This window comes from Nelumbo nucifera, chromosome 1, assembly GCF_055504915.1.
Source record: "Nelumbo nucifera cultivar China Antique chromosome 1, China Antique-T2T, whole genome shotgun sequence".
NCBI classification, from domain to species: domain Eukaryota; kingdom Viridiplantae; phylum Streptophyta; class Magnoliopsida; order Proteales; family Nelumbonaceae; genus Nelumbo; species Nelumbo nucifera.
The window spans coordinates 132,656,210-132,670,126 of record NC_142649.1 but is presented as its reverse complement, the minus strand read 5'-3'; the positions used below and the strand labels follow the sequence as shown (position 1 = coordinate 132,670,126).

The following is a 13,917-nucleotide window of genomic DNA, read 5'->3' as shown; positions in this document are numbered from 1 at the left end:
TAAATTGTCTGCATCCATTGCCACTAAAAACAACCTAAAACCATCACTTGAAGCTAAAGCAACAATTAACCTCAGTTCATCAAATTTTTGGAAAGAAACAACAATTCTAGGTATTCTAGTTCTTTTTTTTTGTTTTTAACTTAAAAGTCTTTATTTTATGTTTCAAACATAAAGGTGAAATGTATCTTTTTAAATGGAAGTGAATAAACTGAAAAATTAAAAGAAAAATGAAAGTATAATGAGCATTAAACTAAAAGAAAAAATAAAATAAAGTATTTAGCTAACCATTACCATAGTGTCCATTGTTGAATGACAAGATTGAACTAACAAATTTAGGAGAACTAAATGTGTGAAACAAACAATTATTTCTTGACAATAATATCATGTAATTTTTAAAACCATTTGCAGCTAGAGCACAGGTATAGGCAATCACATATCTAAATTATTATTTTAGAAACAAAAAGATGGCTGCTAGTCTTTTCCCCCAATTGTCGAATGATTACAAAAGAGAAGAGATTCTCAATGGCATGAGATGATCAACTAGAAGTATATGGCAACCATTCAAGAGTTTTGCCTGCAAACATGGGAATAATGACTCCGAATGCAAATGTATAGGATTCTGGCACCTTCCATGGGTTCTTGATCAATTTGATTTTTGATGTGTTCCTAGGAAGACCATAGAAGTCTGGGCCATTAAAGCTGGTAAAAGCCTCTAGTTTGTCAAGTGCATTTGCCTAAAAACAATAATGAACCCAGTTATCATACATACACACACACAAACAATAAAAAAGAAATGAAATGAAATGAAAAAGAACAAACAAACAAAGAACAATACTAGTTGAGTAAAGGGTAATTAATCTCTTCATTATCCCTGATTTTTAAAAGGCATATGGAGCTTATGCCTTCTTACACATTGAGGGTCACCTTGAGGTGAGGCTCAAGGAAAAAACTTCAAGGCTTCCTAACTTTAAGGCATGTGCGTACATGTGTATGCATATATGAACATGTATATGTATATGTGATAGCATTCAAGAGGAAGAACTGATAACAATGAGCTGGTTCGAGGGAGCTCACCCTCCTGAACAAGAGAAAGAGAAGATAAGAGGGAGAAGAAGGAAGGGAAAATAGGGTTTATCTTCGCTAATGCCCCAAGGACCTGATTACATGATATTTATACTCTTATCACCCACTCGCACATGATGGAGATTGCGATGAGTAACTAACTGGTGTGACATGGATGCCAGGTATAAAGAAACTTGAGAGGAGGCTTCTCTCGAGTGATCTTGGGTGTCTCTCCTGGATGGGCTGCCTGGGGGCTGTTTCTGGTTGGGCATTCTGAGCTGGGCTCCTGTGACTGGTCAGATTTCTAACAATATGCATACATATATGTAGATATTTGTGATATAATCAATTTCACCAATCAAAAAACATATTTAAATATATTTTGAGTGTTATTTTGCATTTAAAGATTTTTAGTAGTTTATTAAATGGTGTCCTAATACACTGAGTTTCTCTAAAACTCCTTATGTTTGTGTAGTCTTTGTTTATGTGATCTGATCATTTATATGCTCTTCCTCTATAAAAATATATTCCTTTTGTGCAAATTTGTATGTCTTTCTCATTTCCATTATATTTTCTTTTCTTAATAAAGCAGATAGATATGAAACTTAAGACTCACATCTCAAGGCTTCCACTGGTAAGATGAAAAAATGGGTCATCATCAGTAAAGTACACACACTTACAGACACCATCAGCAACAAAATTCTTCAGTATCCAGTCTTAGTTGATGAGAGCTAGAGTACAACAGTAAAATCTTGGGCTGGAAGCATAAGAATGATGTAGACTGAGAACAGACACTTCATGTAAAAAACTGCCAGAGGTTAGGTCCATATTCAGTCCACCCTTTCCAAGAGCTGGGACCAGCATTGGGTAATGGTATTTTTTAGGGAATATATGATTTTGAAATCATAAATATGAGACTAGATGTTCATGCTGCATATGAGTTTCAAAGTTTTTACATCTATCTAATTGCATAGGAAGGCAGAGCCCCTTTCATACTTTCATCAATAATAAAATATACTTGTTACCTGTGAAAAAAATAATTACAATGAATAAGAAGCAGTTGTATGTGTTGTTGCATTTAGTGATTTACAATGGCAGGGGAAATTCAAACATCTTTAATGTGTCTTACTGAAAGAGAGACTCTTTCTGGAGAGACAGTCTTCAAGTGGAACTTTGACCACTTCTATTTGTTAAACTTATATAGGAGTCAAGTTACAATTTTATCAATGAAATTTTAATATTTCTCATTTATGATACAATAATTTATAGAAAGTCAAATATGAGCTAAGCTCCAAGAATCACATTTGTACAAGCCTGCTTGATATATTTACCTCAGACAGACAGTAAGATAGATTTCATGTTTTCCAAATGCCAAACTTTCATATATTAGTTAAATGGAAGAACCCAGGCATGAAAATTACAATTTTCAAGTTGTATAGTTCAAAAGAAACAAAACATAAGATGTGTGTGTGTGTGTGTGAGAGAGAGAGAGAGAGAGAGTACCTCTTCAAATATTTTGGTATAAAGTGAGAGGGCTACAGGGGCATTATATATCCCTGCACATCCACAAGGACATTCTTTTCGTCGTCTTTCATGAGGAGCACTATCAGTTCCAAGAAAAAACCGTTTACTTCCGCTTGTAACTGCTGATACAATAGCCTGTCCTGGCATGAGAAGCAAATAGATGATTTCAAGGAAGATACCTTGAGAATACTATTTCAACAATAGCTGATTAAAAAGCTAAATGCAACTTCCCAAGAAAGAAAAATGATTCAGAGAAGAGTGTAGGACAGAAAGTCATGAATATCAAAGACCATCTAGTACAGTGCTTGGCAAGAAAACTCTGGAAGCTAATAATTTGTTATGACCACCAAAAAGTTTTGAGGAAAAAAAAGCAGTGGAGCACTTAGAGCTCAATGAGTAATTGAACAGAAAGAATACTAATATGTTAAGTTATCATTGGTGAAAATAATAACAAAGAGTCCTCAGATCATGACTTCAAACAGAGAATTCAAAACTAAAATGGACAATATATTTGAAAATTCAGGTAATTTCACCTTAGTATCTCTTTACAAATTCATAATAGAAGTATCATGAACATCAAGAAGTTGGAAACTTCCAATAATCTGCAGGCATGGACATTGCACAAAAATCATATGTGCAAATAATATCAATTTGCAATGTCACACTTGTAAAGCTACTGTCCAGCATCAACTCAATAGCTGCACTGTTCTGGTTCTATGATTCTATTACATATTTACATCAGATTGAGCCTTTACCCATAGAACATGCTCTTTCTGGTTCTAGTTTTTGTGCTATAATTGTGGCTATATACTATACTAAACATAGACAAGAAGAAACATAAGATTTTTTTTTTTTTTTATAGGTGAAGAAATATAACATACAAGGTTTGTTAGGTTTTTCCAGTATTTAGTAGCATGAAGCCCCCTATCAACATTAGTGAGATAATACTTATAGTGACTTTGCTCCCTTATGTAACATGGGGGTCTCAGGCCAAAAAAAAGAGAGATAAAGAACAAATCATTGAGTGAACTTCTGAATTAACTGTAACAAAAACCACAGTATCATATTTATCTCTCTCCAAATAAGCATAATCCTATGTTGCCATGAAAGTGCCAGGTTTTTCACAGCTACATCGTTCTATTCTGAAAGAAGAATTCTCCATGAGTAAAATATATTGAATCACCATGGTAGCACGTGAAACTTTTAGAGTACACCATGGTGAGCAGAAAGATAGTGAAACATACTGTGTATCTCTCTCTTTAATACTGGAAGGCAATAATTATGTGGCTGTAGTCCTCCTTGAAATAGAGCATTCCTATTGAGAAGGAGATGCTGTGGTGTCACAGTTGCAGCAACAGATCCTAATGAAAGAGGGTACACAATTAGGAGGTGAAAAATAATGAAATAAATGCTTCTTATTAAGACAGGGTACTTGACAGATGTACCTTCACTACAAGATTCAATAAATCTAACAGCATCTAGAGTAGTTATATGCTCCATTACAATTTTCAACTGTGGAAGCCTCTGAATTAATGGTCTTAAAATGGTATCAATGAAGACTTTTTCACGATCAAATATGTCAACTTCTGGATCCGTTACTTCCCCATGGACCTGCAGAATTATATCAAGGGAGATTAACATTGGATATATTTATAGAATATTTGATCTAGATGAGAGAACCTTAGGAACAAATGCATCAGGAGGTCAAAGGATTCATAATATGTTCCATCTTCCAGATACAGGGTAAACAGAACTAATACAAAGCATATTACAACTTCATCCTGCTACTACAAATTCTAAATATGGTTTAGCTCCACTCCCACCTTATATATAGTCAATTTGTAGGTATTCATGATGCCTCTAAAGCTAACCCCATACATGAGTTGCCCAATTTACCAGAAAAGGAAAAAAAACTTATGTAACATTTCTCTTTTCCCTTGACATGGTAAACCTTGTGAGAGGTGATAAATTGGCACTCTAAAAAAGTATAGAACTTAACCAATGACATTGAAGTCTCTGCACCTGTAAGGCCATACCCAATTGTCAACCCTAAGCCAAGTCTTTGCACCTAAGGATTATGCAAGTTTGATGGATCTGACTTCTAGATGCATACATAGCACCTGATATCATACCCAAGTCCATATAATGTAGTCCGTCCTATGTTTTGAACATCCTCACCTCCAGGTTCTATGTCAATAATTCTTCCTACCAAACATCATTTACAAAACTCCAACTCCCCCATTTGTCAGTGTTACTTGTTCGGTTGCTAAATCAGTTTGGGAGTGGGTCTTTTCCCTTTTTGGGTGTGTTTCAAAGCTTGTTCTCTCCCTCCTTTTTCAGATGGCCGAAGAAGAGAGGGAAGACTATGTGGAGAAGCATCAGGGCTGCAGTGTGTTGGACTCTATGGGAAGAAAGAAACTCACGAATATTTTCAGATAAGGAAAGAACCATTGGAAACTTATTAGATCTAATTCTGTTAAGGGTGGCACATTAGTTGAAAACTATGGAACTATTCTCAGATTATTCTGTGGCTGATTTGGTGAGAAATTGGAAGGAGATAGCTTCCTCTGCCCTCTGTAAGAGGAGCTGTAGTCCTTTGTGGTCCCCTCCTCCTTCTGGGTTCATAAAACTGAATTTTGATGGCAGCTGTTTAAGGAACCCAGGGCCTTCTAGTATTGGGGGAGTATTCAGGAATGAGGTGGGGGCTATTATTGCTATGTTTTCAGGCCCAATTGGGGAAGGAGGCTCTCTTAGGGCTGAGATCCTCGCAGCCCTGGAAGGCATCCAAAGAGCAAGGGAGCTGAACATCAGATGTTTGGTCCTTGAAGGTGACTCAGAGGTGGTGATTAGGTGGCTAAAAGGGGGAGACAGCGGCTTATGGAGTTATAACAATGAGAAGAATAAATTTAAATGGCTGAGTAGGGATATGGTGGTTCACTACAACTGGGTGAAGAGGACTGCTAATTCCTTTGCAGATGGGTTAGCAAAGCAAGGGGTGAATAGGGATTCGTTTTTTTGGGCTAATTTTTTATTTTTTCCTTGTACTCTTTGATGGGGAGTTAAGTCTTTTTACCTCCCCTTTGTACCTAAGCTTCATATAGTTTCATATCTTTAATAAAGTTTCTTGTTATTGATCAAAAAAAAAAAAAAGAAGTTTCTATGAAACAAGATAGCCATATCAATATCTTCATTCACCAGTTTAAATTGATAAGAATTCAGTTCAAACCTAGGAAGCTACTTGAACCACACCACTGAATAGACAAGCAAAAGACGAGGCTTGCATATCCATTTAGAGCTTCTCACCTAGGCATTTCCACAGATATACCTTTCAAAAAAAGTTCAAAAGTTGACCCATAAGTTCAAAAAAAAAAAAAAAAGAAAAAGAATATGCCTTTCTAGGAAGGCCAGTAAATTGGCATTTCTAGGTAGGTATTACATCTGATGCATTAGTTTAGAATCCTCACTCTGAGTCAACTTGAACAAGAACTGAAATCCCACCAATTTTAAAAGAGTGTGTTACAAATTCAAGTATAAAAAACACCACATCTTCCCTTTTCAGCCTTAACAACTAGGTAAAGCACCATTACTGCTAGTATTTTCTATTGTTCTCCTATATAAGATTCAAACTTACTGACATACAACTAAAAATGTTCAACTGGCAATTAAAGGTCCATGAATTAAAAGAACTGCTAAACAATTTTCAATCAGGAATTATTAAATTGTAGTCAGGTCCAAAAGGAAGATTACCAGCAATGGCATATTCTGCTGGACCATCTCCTCGAGAACAGGTAGGCACTTCCCAAAAAGATCAGTAACACCATCTTGAGAATTTGTAGTAGCACCAGCAGGATACAACTTCACAGCAAAAACTATCCCACTTTTTCCTGTCAAATCAGTCAGTATTCATTAAACCACAGAGATAAGAAAATTTTTGAGAACACATTCACTTTATTATGTGCAATTTGGAGACTCTTGGAATATCTGGCCAAAAGACGTTTTATAAATAGAATGAATAAATCAATGTACAAATGACTTCATGGCAAAAAATTGGAGTTACATTTCAAGTGCAAAGAAGTGAAGTTATAATATTTATATAGACCAGTAAGTCATTCTTTCCCACTGATGTGGTTTCAAAATAAATTGTAAATGTCTCTCTGTTATACGAAATTGATATTTTGGGGGGGGGGGGGGGTAACTCCACCAGTGCGAGCTTGTCTTACACTACTGGTCCCAAGCCTGGATAAAGGAGGATTGCATCAGGTTGTTAGCTGGAACTTAAAAACTTTTTCCCAAACTCTTATGGTCATGATGATAATTTTTTTTTGGGGGGGGGATGTCTAATTCCTTTGTTTCTTTCTTCTTATGATAACTACACTTCTCAACTACATATCTGCTTCTTCCTTTCTCCCTTTATTTATTTTTTTAAATAAGTTAACTTTATTCAAAGAGGGAGTAGATACATGAGGAGATGTACACAGAGACTAATCACTCAAAGAGTTATACAGGCAGAAAAGTATCACTAAAAAAGTAATCCCTATGAACACCAGACTTTGCTAGACCGCCAGCTACAGAGTTTAGCTCCCTCGATACCCAGCCCTAGTGAGCATTCAAAGTGGAAAGGATGTCTCTTGCTTCAGCCAAGTAGTGAGCTAATGCCCAAGGCCCACCATCAGGATTAGCTAGCCAATCAATGGTATTGGCAGCATCTCCTTAACCTAGGTCTCTTGCAATCCTGATGCCAATTAAGGCTGCCATGACTTCAGCCTTTGTTGAAGATGCTATCCCAATCGGTCCACTAAGGCCCAACTTATAGTGCATTAGTGCCATCTCTTCTTCTAAGGACACCTCCAATTCCTGCTGCACCTGGATTACCAAAGGCACTTCCATCAAAATACAAAGTTGTCTCCCCTTTCTCAGCAGCTCTGAAACTGCGGGTGGTGGTGGGGTATATATGTTTAGAATGAAAGAAATTTACAGCATTTCTTCAAAGGTCAGCAAAGGAGACACCTCTAAAATACTCTGAGCTGGAAGTCCACAGGAAGCATCTATAGCAGATTACAGAAAGGAGCTCCTCATAGTTTCTAGTTCTGTTGTTGAACACACAGTTGTTTCTTTCTTCCCAAATGCTCCAAAAAAATAGCATCTGCAGAAGATTGCCACAATATCTTCCCTCTTTTGCTTAATCCTATTCCTGTCCATTGTCCTAGACAGTCAACCACGTGTTCTGGGAAGACCCAACTATACTCAAATAGGGCGAGGAAAAAATTCCAAAGTTTTCTGGTTTCCTCACAGTGAAGCAGGATGTGGTTGGCGGATTCCCCAACTTTAAGGAAGAAGAAGCAGACATGAGGGGAGAAATAAGATCTTCCAAGGTTCTTTTTGTGAAGAAGATCGTAAGCATTTATTCTCTTCAAGCTGGCTTCCCACACAAAAAAGCAGACCCTGGAAGGGATATGGGAGCACCAAACCTGAGCTTGATGATGATGATGACTTTTTAGAAAGATAGGTAGATGGATAAATGGTTCCATTATCCAAGGTAATGGGATTAATAGCCCTTAATGTAAAACAAGTATGTTTAAACTAATATAAAATAAATCAAAAAATTAATTTACTCTATTTTACTTTATTTTGTTTTATTTTTTGAGATACTAAATTTATCATTCAAAAGAAGTTTTTCCCTCCATGTTGTATGCTATAATTGGCAAGTAGTTGTCTAGAACCAGAATACTTGTTGCCTAATTACTTATAATATGTAATTCAGTTCTAATATTATTTAGTGTCAGTTTTCTTTTCATTTTAGACAGCTTCCTTTATGTAGATTTATTCCACCAAAAGGAGCTGTTGAACAGAGAAAGGAATTTAAACCTGACAAGTCTGACTTACCTTCTTCCTACTTTCAACCTTTACATGGTATTTGAACAATAAAGGCATATGAACTCACATTTTTGTACACTATAGATTCAGATATAACACCCCAAGCCAAGATGGATATAATATGTATTAAATTACAACTTCTTAGCTTCATTCAAATTGGTTTAAGTGGTATATGCAAATCCATAAAGAGTATATCAAAACTAAAAGAAGCCATTAGAAGAAAAATTGCTTATCTAGTTATTTGGAATGTAAAATTTCCGAATTAGACTTGTTTGTACTAAAGACAAAGACTCACTGGCAAGCTTGATCTCATCAGGACTGGTCTTATCTGTTAAATAGAGTGTCATAAGAGGAGTGAAATGACTGTTTTCTGGTAGTGCTTTCAGTATGGATTCTCGATAAGCCACAGCTGCAGCTGTGGTGGTGATAGGAGGTTTCAGATTTGGCATCACAATTGCCCTCCTGAAATGAAGTGCACTATATGTACACAGAATAGATTAGGTAAGATACAATAGAAACAGACAACAAACCCAAATTCAAAAGATAAAAAAAAGTTGCCAACATTATGCAAACCATCAACATGATAGCCTTATCGGAACTACTCAGTGAATATTATAAAAAATCAACATGTTAAAGAAAAAGACCTGTGGGTGACAACTGCTTCAAGAAGGTCACCATCACGAAGATGAAGGTGCCAGTCATCAGGCTGTACTATTGACAGCTCCATCCTTACTCTTTTTTTTACAATGTAAGGCTCTTTAACCTTTCCAAGATGACACTTTGATGCCTAGAATCCAACAAACATCCACTATTAAGTCCAGAAAAACCAAAACAATTAGCAACTCTTAAGTTAAATTTAACAAGGATGGTAAGTTAATTAAAAATAACACCTTGAAGATCAATACCAAATCCTGCCAAATGTGCATATATATACTTCCAGAAAGTCAGAAACAATGTGTGCAACTACAATGGGTAATGGACTTAAAAAACATGTCACTATCAAAATCATCTAGAATGAAATAAAATATAGTTATATATAGTGTGAATTTTTAAGATGTTTTAAATTAGAAAAAGTTCTCCATTTTTTCATAAAAAGGATATTCCTTTTCTTCATTCTTTCCTGGAGGCTAAAATGAGACCAAGAAAAGGTTGAACCTGATCAGGAATGTAGAAATAGAACTATGAGCTATTATGCGTGTCAAAGGAAGATTTGCATTATGAAATACAGAATATGTACCCATGAGAAAGAAGATGAGAACAGAAAAGGCAACTCAACAAATTAACTTGTGTTGTGAGGTCTTCCTTTTTCTCTACAAGTATACCATGGGGTCTTCCTTAAGCCAGATGAAAGTACTTTCTAAGCTTCTAGTGGACCCATAGGGGACAGAGACTCAACACTAAACAGAAGAGGTCATGCAATATCTGGGACATGGATTCTCAAGGAGTTTTTAATGAAATTTGTGAGATATTAGCTAATATTAGAGTTCATAATACATGGATTCTCAAGGAGTTGAATTCCATTGTAGATGGTCATGCAATATCTGGGACATGGAAGGCTTTTAGTATATACATAGCTCTATTCCCATATAGTTTTTTGCCAAGGATAGATAAAGTTTATCCATATTTTGATGCATCATTCTACATCCTCTCACGTACTCTCCTGCAATGCTTTAAAACACAGAGGCATGATGCGAGGTGTTCCATTACCTAGAGGCATGAGGCATGAGGCATGATTCACAATGTAAGAGGCATAAGCCTCCCGAACTGCCGAACACAAGGAGGCGTAAGCCTACTTAAGAGGAGGGGGGATAAGGAGGAGGGAGAAGAGGAAGGAGGATCTCATTTTTCTTTATTTTAATAAAAATATTTTATATTAAGAAGAATGAAGATGCATAGCACTAGTTAAAAGGGGGGTCTTGTCGAAGCGAAAGGGGTCTAGGGGCTTAGCCGAAGGGGTCCAGGGGCTTAGCCCCCAACCCACTTTCTTTCCCCTTATCTTTTCTTTCCTTCCCTTTCCTTTTATTTTCTTTCTTTTTCTCTTCTTTCCCTTCCCTTTCTTTTTTGATTTTTTTCAATCTTTTTACATAAGGTGCGCATGAGGCACATGAGGCATACACCTTAGAGGTGTCAGTGCCTCCGGCATACGCCTCAGGGCATTTTGGGGGCGCCTTGCCTAGAGGTGCACCTCCAGGTGTACACCTCTCACACCTTTTTAAAACACTGCTCTCCTGTTTTTTTTTTTTTTGAAAGGTAAGGTAAATTTATTAAAATTAACTCAAAAAAAGTACAGAACAGAACCTGCCCACAAACAGGCAGGACTGAAACACTCCCACTACAGACACCAGATTGATTGAGTTCTCAATAGATGAGTTACATTTGATTTTCTGAATTCAGGAGTGACTGAGATCCAAGAAATCAGTTTACCAACAGCCAGCTGAACTATATCCTCTGCCCCTCTCACCTTTTGATTAAAAATTCTGTTGTTTCTCTCAGACCAAATGGCCCAAATCACAGCTGCCAGAATAGTGGTTCATACCACTTTCCCTCTTTTCTTCAAATTGCTGATTTTCCAACAGCAAAGTAACTCCTTAGTTGATTTAGGCACGACCCAACAAATCCCCACCATCTTCAAGAAATGATGCCACACCTGAGCAACAAACGGGCAATGGATGCATAAATGGTCTGTAGTTTCCAGATGGTCATCACAAAGGACACAAGACTTATCCTGAATCTGCAGCCCTCTTCTTTCAAGATTGGTGCAGGACAGACATTTGTCCAATAAAATTATAAATTACACCTCTTACCTGTTCCCAAAAAAAACAAAAAAAAAAAAACATATGCTGTATCTCTATAGGCATGAAATATAAATGGTACCACCCAGTAACTCAGATAAGATGCATCTTCAAAATTTTCTGATGTTCCTCTGTCAAGTATACTGCTTCAACCATAACAGGTGCTAATATGTAACCTACCATTCTTTTTTATTTTGTTAAGGAAATTTTCATTAAAAAACAGCAAATGCTCAATAACACGCAAACAAGAACAGCACACTACACCATACCACTACAACCAACAGGACACAACTCCAAGGAAACTAACTCAAGCAATCAACTCAGAGGAGAAAAACAAAAACATCTTTCAGCTGAAAGACCGTTAGACGAAAGCCACTGAACTGAACTACAGGACCTATTGACATGCCTAAACTAGACCAGCAACTCCTTACTAATATGACAAAAATCCTGCAACAAGAACAATGAGTCTTTTGGACATCCATCACAAGGACTCAAGATACTATCATGATATATACTTCAAGGTTCATCATCAAGTGGTTGCGTGCTATGATACTTGAGAATGTTGGTTCCTTTATAGAGTCAGTGACTCAACTTGCAAGAGAGTAATTGCTATTTCAGTAGGTCCAAAAGAAAAAAAAAGAAAGAAATAGTCTATTGAATCTGATCAATGAAGGAAATTGAAATCAAGTTTATCTAGAGGTAAGGTGGTTTGAAATTGCAACAAAGTGAACAAAGTGTACAGTGGTACACTGTTCCATGCTGCAAGGCTTCAGCCAGCCATGATCAAAATACATGAACATTAACTGAATATATAGTTAGTAGGTAAATCAAATAGAATAGTATCAAACCAACATAACCAAAAACAGGAGACCTTGTTTACATTTTCATGAATATAACTCCTGAGTGTTGCATATCGTCCTATTCCGATGCTTCAGTAAAGAGTATATAAAATAAAAAAAGAAGCTGAAAAGAGGAAAAAATCGTATATGTTATGTTCTTGACAAAGAATGAGATCTAGAAAAGTTCCTTTTTTTTCAAGCACAGCTGTCAAAAGTGACTTAAGCCCAACAAAAATAATTCAAAAATGATTTGAACCAAAACAACAATAAGAAAGGAGATTTTATGATGATAACATACCTTGCAAGGAAAGACCAGGGTCATTATCATTCTAGATGTCTTTTATTAATCCAAAGTCTATCTTGAATGCAATTCAGGATTTTGAGTCATGAAAGTTCTTCTCCAACTTAACCTTTTCCCCTAGAACCATGCCAACATGTCCTTATACGACATTCTAACATGAAAATATTTCTCGTAATTAACAATAATTGGACTTTTGATGAGCATACTGACCATAGATGCTAGATTCTCTTCCTATATAAATGGCATGCTGAAAAATAAATGAATCCAAAGAAAATTTTAAATGATAGATAGCTATTGGTACACTTCAAGACATGAGTTCGGATTTATCCAGACCTTATCTTGTTTGTCACCATAAAAGTGTTTTTATCTATCAAAGGGTAATAAGATTACCAGTTCACCTATAAAAAGAATTGCTGAAGAAAACCAATGTCTTCTGTTTTTTCTTTTTTTCCTTTTTTTTTGATAGGTGAAGAAAACCAATGTGATAGATGGATATGATGGCAGCTACCTACAAGATCAAGTAAATGCTCCAACCCAACCAAAAACAAGAAAATAATAAATTTTATCCTAAAATAGGGATAAATACTTAAACCTTCCCTGAGGTTTCAAAAAATTGCTAAGACCTTCCCTCACTTTTAAGTTTTATCCTAATCCTTAAGCATTCCATATCAAGCATACGGCCATTAAACCTTGCTAGAATAGGGAGAAATATTAAGAATGCCCTTATGGGTTTTTAGATGTTTGAATTCAATACTAAAAATGACCTTAAGATTGAGATTCATTCCTAACAAAATATGTCGAAGTTGGAGAAGACAATGCTTGGATTGGTCAGGACTCTCATTTTCCTTTGGCTTGAGAAGAGTGCATATAATTGGATGAAGAAAAATTAAATCTGATAAAACCTTGTACTGAAGGTAAACTAAATCTGGTGTTCAATAACAAGCCTAACAGCATTCCCAAATTCAAGGCTTTTATAACCCAACGAAAACATTGTCTACAAGAAGAAACTTATTAAGAAAAAAAAAAATGTCTAGAAAACTTCCTTGCCCAGAAAAAAGGGAAAAAGAAAAGCCCTATATAACTAAATGAGTTAGAAATCAGACAAACGAATGAGTGAAGATGGATCTAACATCCCATCTATTGATCCTGTTTGTTTTTAAACCATTCACAACGAAGCTGACAAAGAAACTATTAACTGAAAGGATCTCAATTAACGGATTAAATGAAAATTACATAAACGATTCGCGTCCAGTGTACCTCAGAAGGTTTGAGCTTGAATGGAACAAAGAAATCAGCTTCGCGTGGCAGAGACGTCGGGCCTCGTCTTCACTCTGCACTCTGCAGTAACCATCCTTTTACTTCTAACTCTCAAGGGTAAATTTGTAATAATATAATAGTTTCAGGGACTTTATTGTCCTCTAATTCGTAATTTCGACGATTTCCTTGTTTCCCGCAAACGCACACAGCGAACGCAACTCTAACTTCCCTGTGTACAACCACCACCAAGTGCGCATGCTATCGGCGA

At 36.2% G+C, this 13,917-nt stretch overlaps 1 protein-coding gene across 5 annotated transcripts; it reads right to left on the bottom strand.

The window, feature by feature from the left end:
- Positions 1-250: 250 nt before the first annotated feature.
- Positions 251-13,785, bottom strand: LOC104608207 (dihydroorotase, mitochondrial-like). 5 transcript variants are annotated; one of them, XM_088894295.1, is made up of 9 exons: positions 13,650-13,729; positions 12,390-12,509; positions 9,105-9,247; positions 8,756-8,937; positions 6,334-6,470; positions 4,032-4,197; positions 3,831-3,947; positions 2,566-2,726; positions 251-734 (listed from the first exon to the last, which is right to left on the bottom strand). In XM_088894295.1, exons 2-9 carry the CDS (start codon positions 12,417-12,419, stop codon positions 537-539), a joined length of 1,134 nt encoding a protein of 377 aa, XP_088750421.1. In that variant the 5' UTR covers positions 12,420-12,509; positions 13,650-13,729; the 3' UTR covers positions 251-536. The 5 variants fall into 5 exon arrangements, with proteins under 5 accessions (XP_088750421.1, XP_010272426.1, XP_010272427.1 ...); XM_010274124.3 differs by lacking the exon at positions 12,390-12,509 and having other exon boundaries at positions 13,650-13,785; XM_010274125.3 differs by lacking the exon at positions 12,390-12,509 and having other exon boundaries at positions 13,626-13,749.
- Between the last annotated feature and the right edge of the window lie 132 nt (positions 13,786-13,917).

Bases quoted from the DNA above. Each gene is read 5' to 3' on its own strand.
- LOC104608207 (XM_088894295.1), bottom strand. From the start codon at position 12,419: ATGATAATGACCCTGGTCTTTCCTTGCAAG. The intron at 4,198-6,333 runs GTAATCTTCCTT...ATAATTCTGCAG, and splicing joins AGCAGAATATGCCATTGCTG to GTCCATGGGGAAGTAACGGA. The intron at 735-2,565 runs GTACTCTCTCTC...TATTGTTTTTAG, and splicing joins ATACCAAAATATTTGAAGAG to GCAAATGCACTTGACAAACT.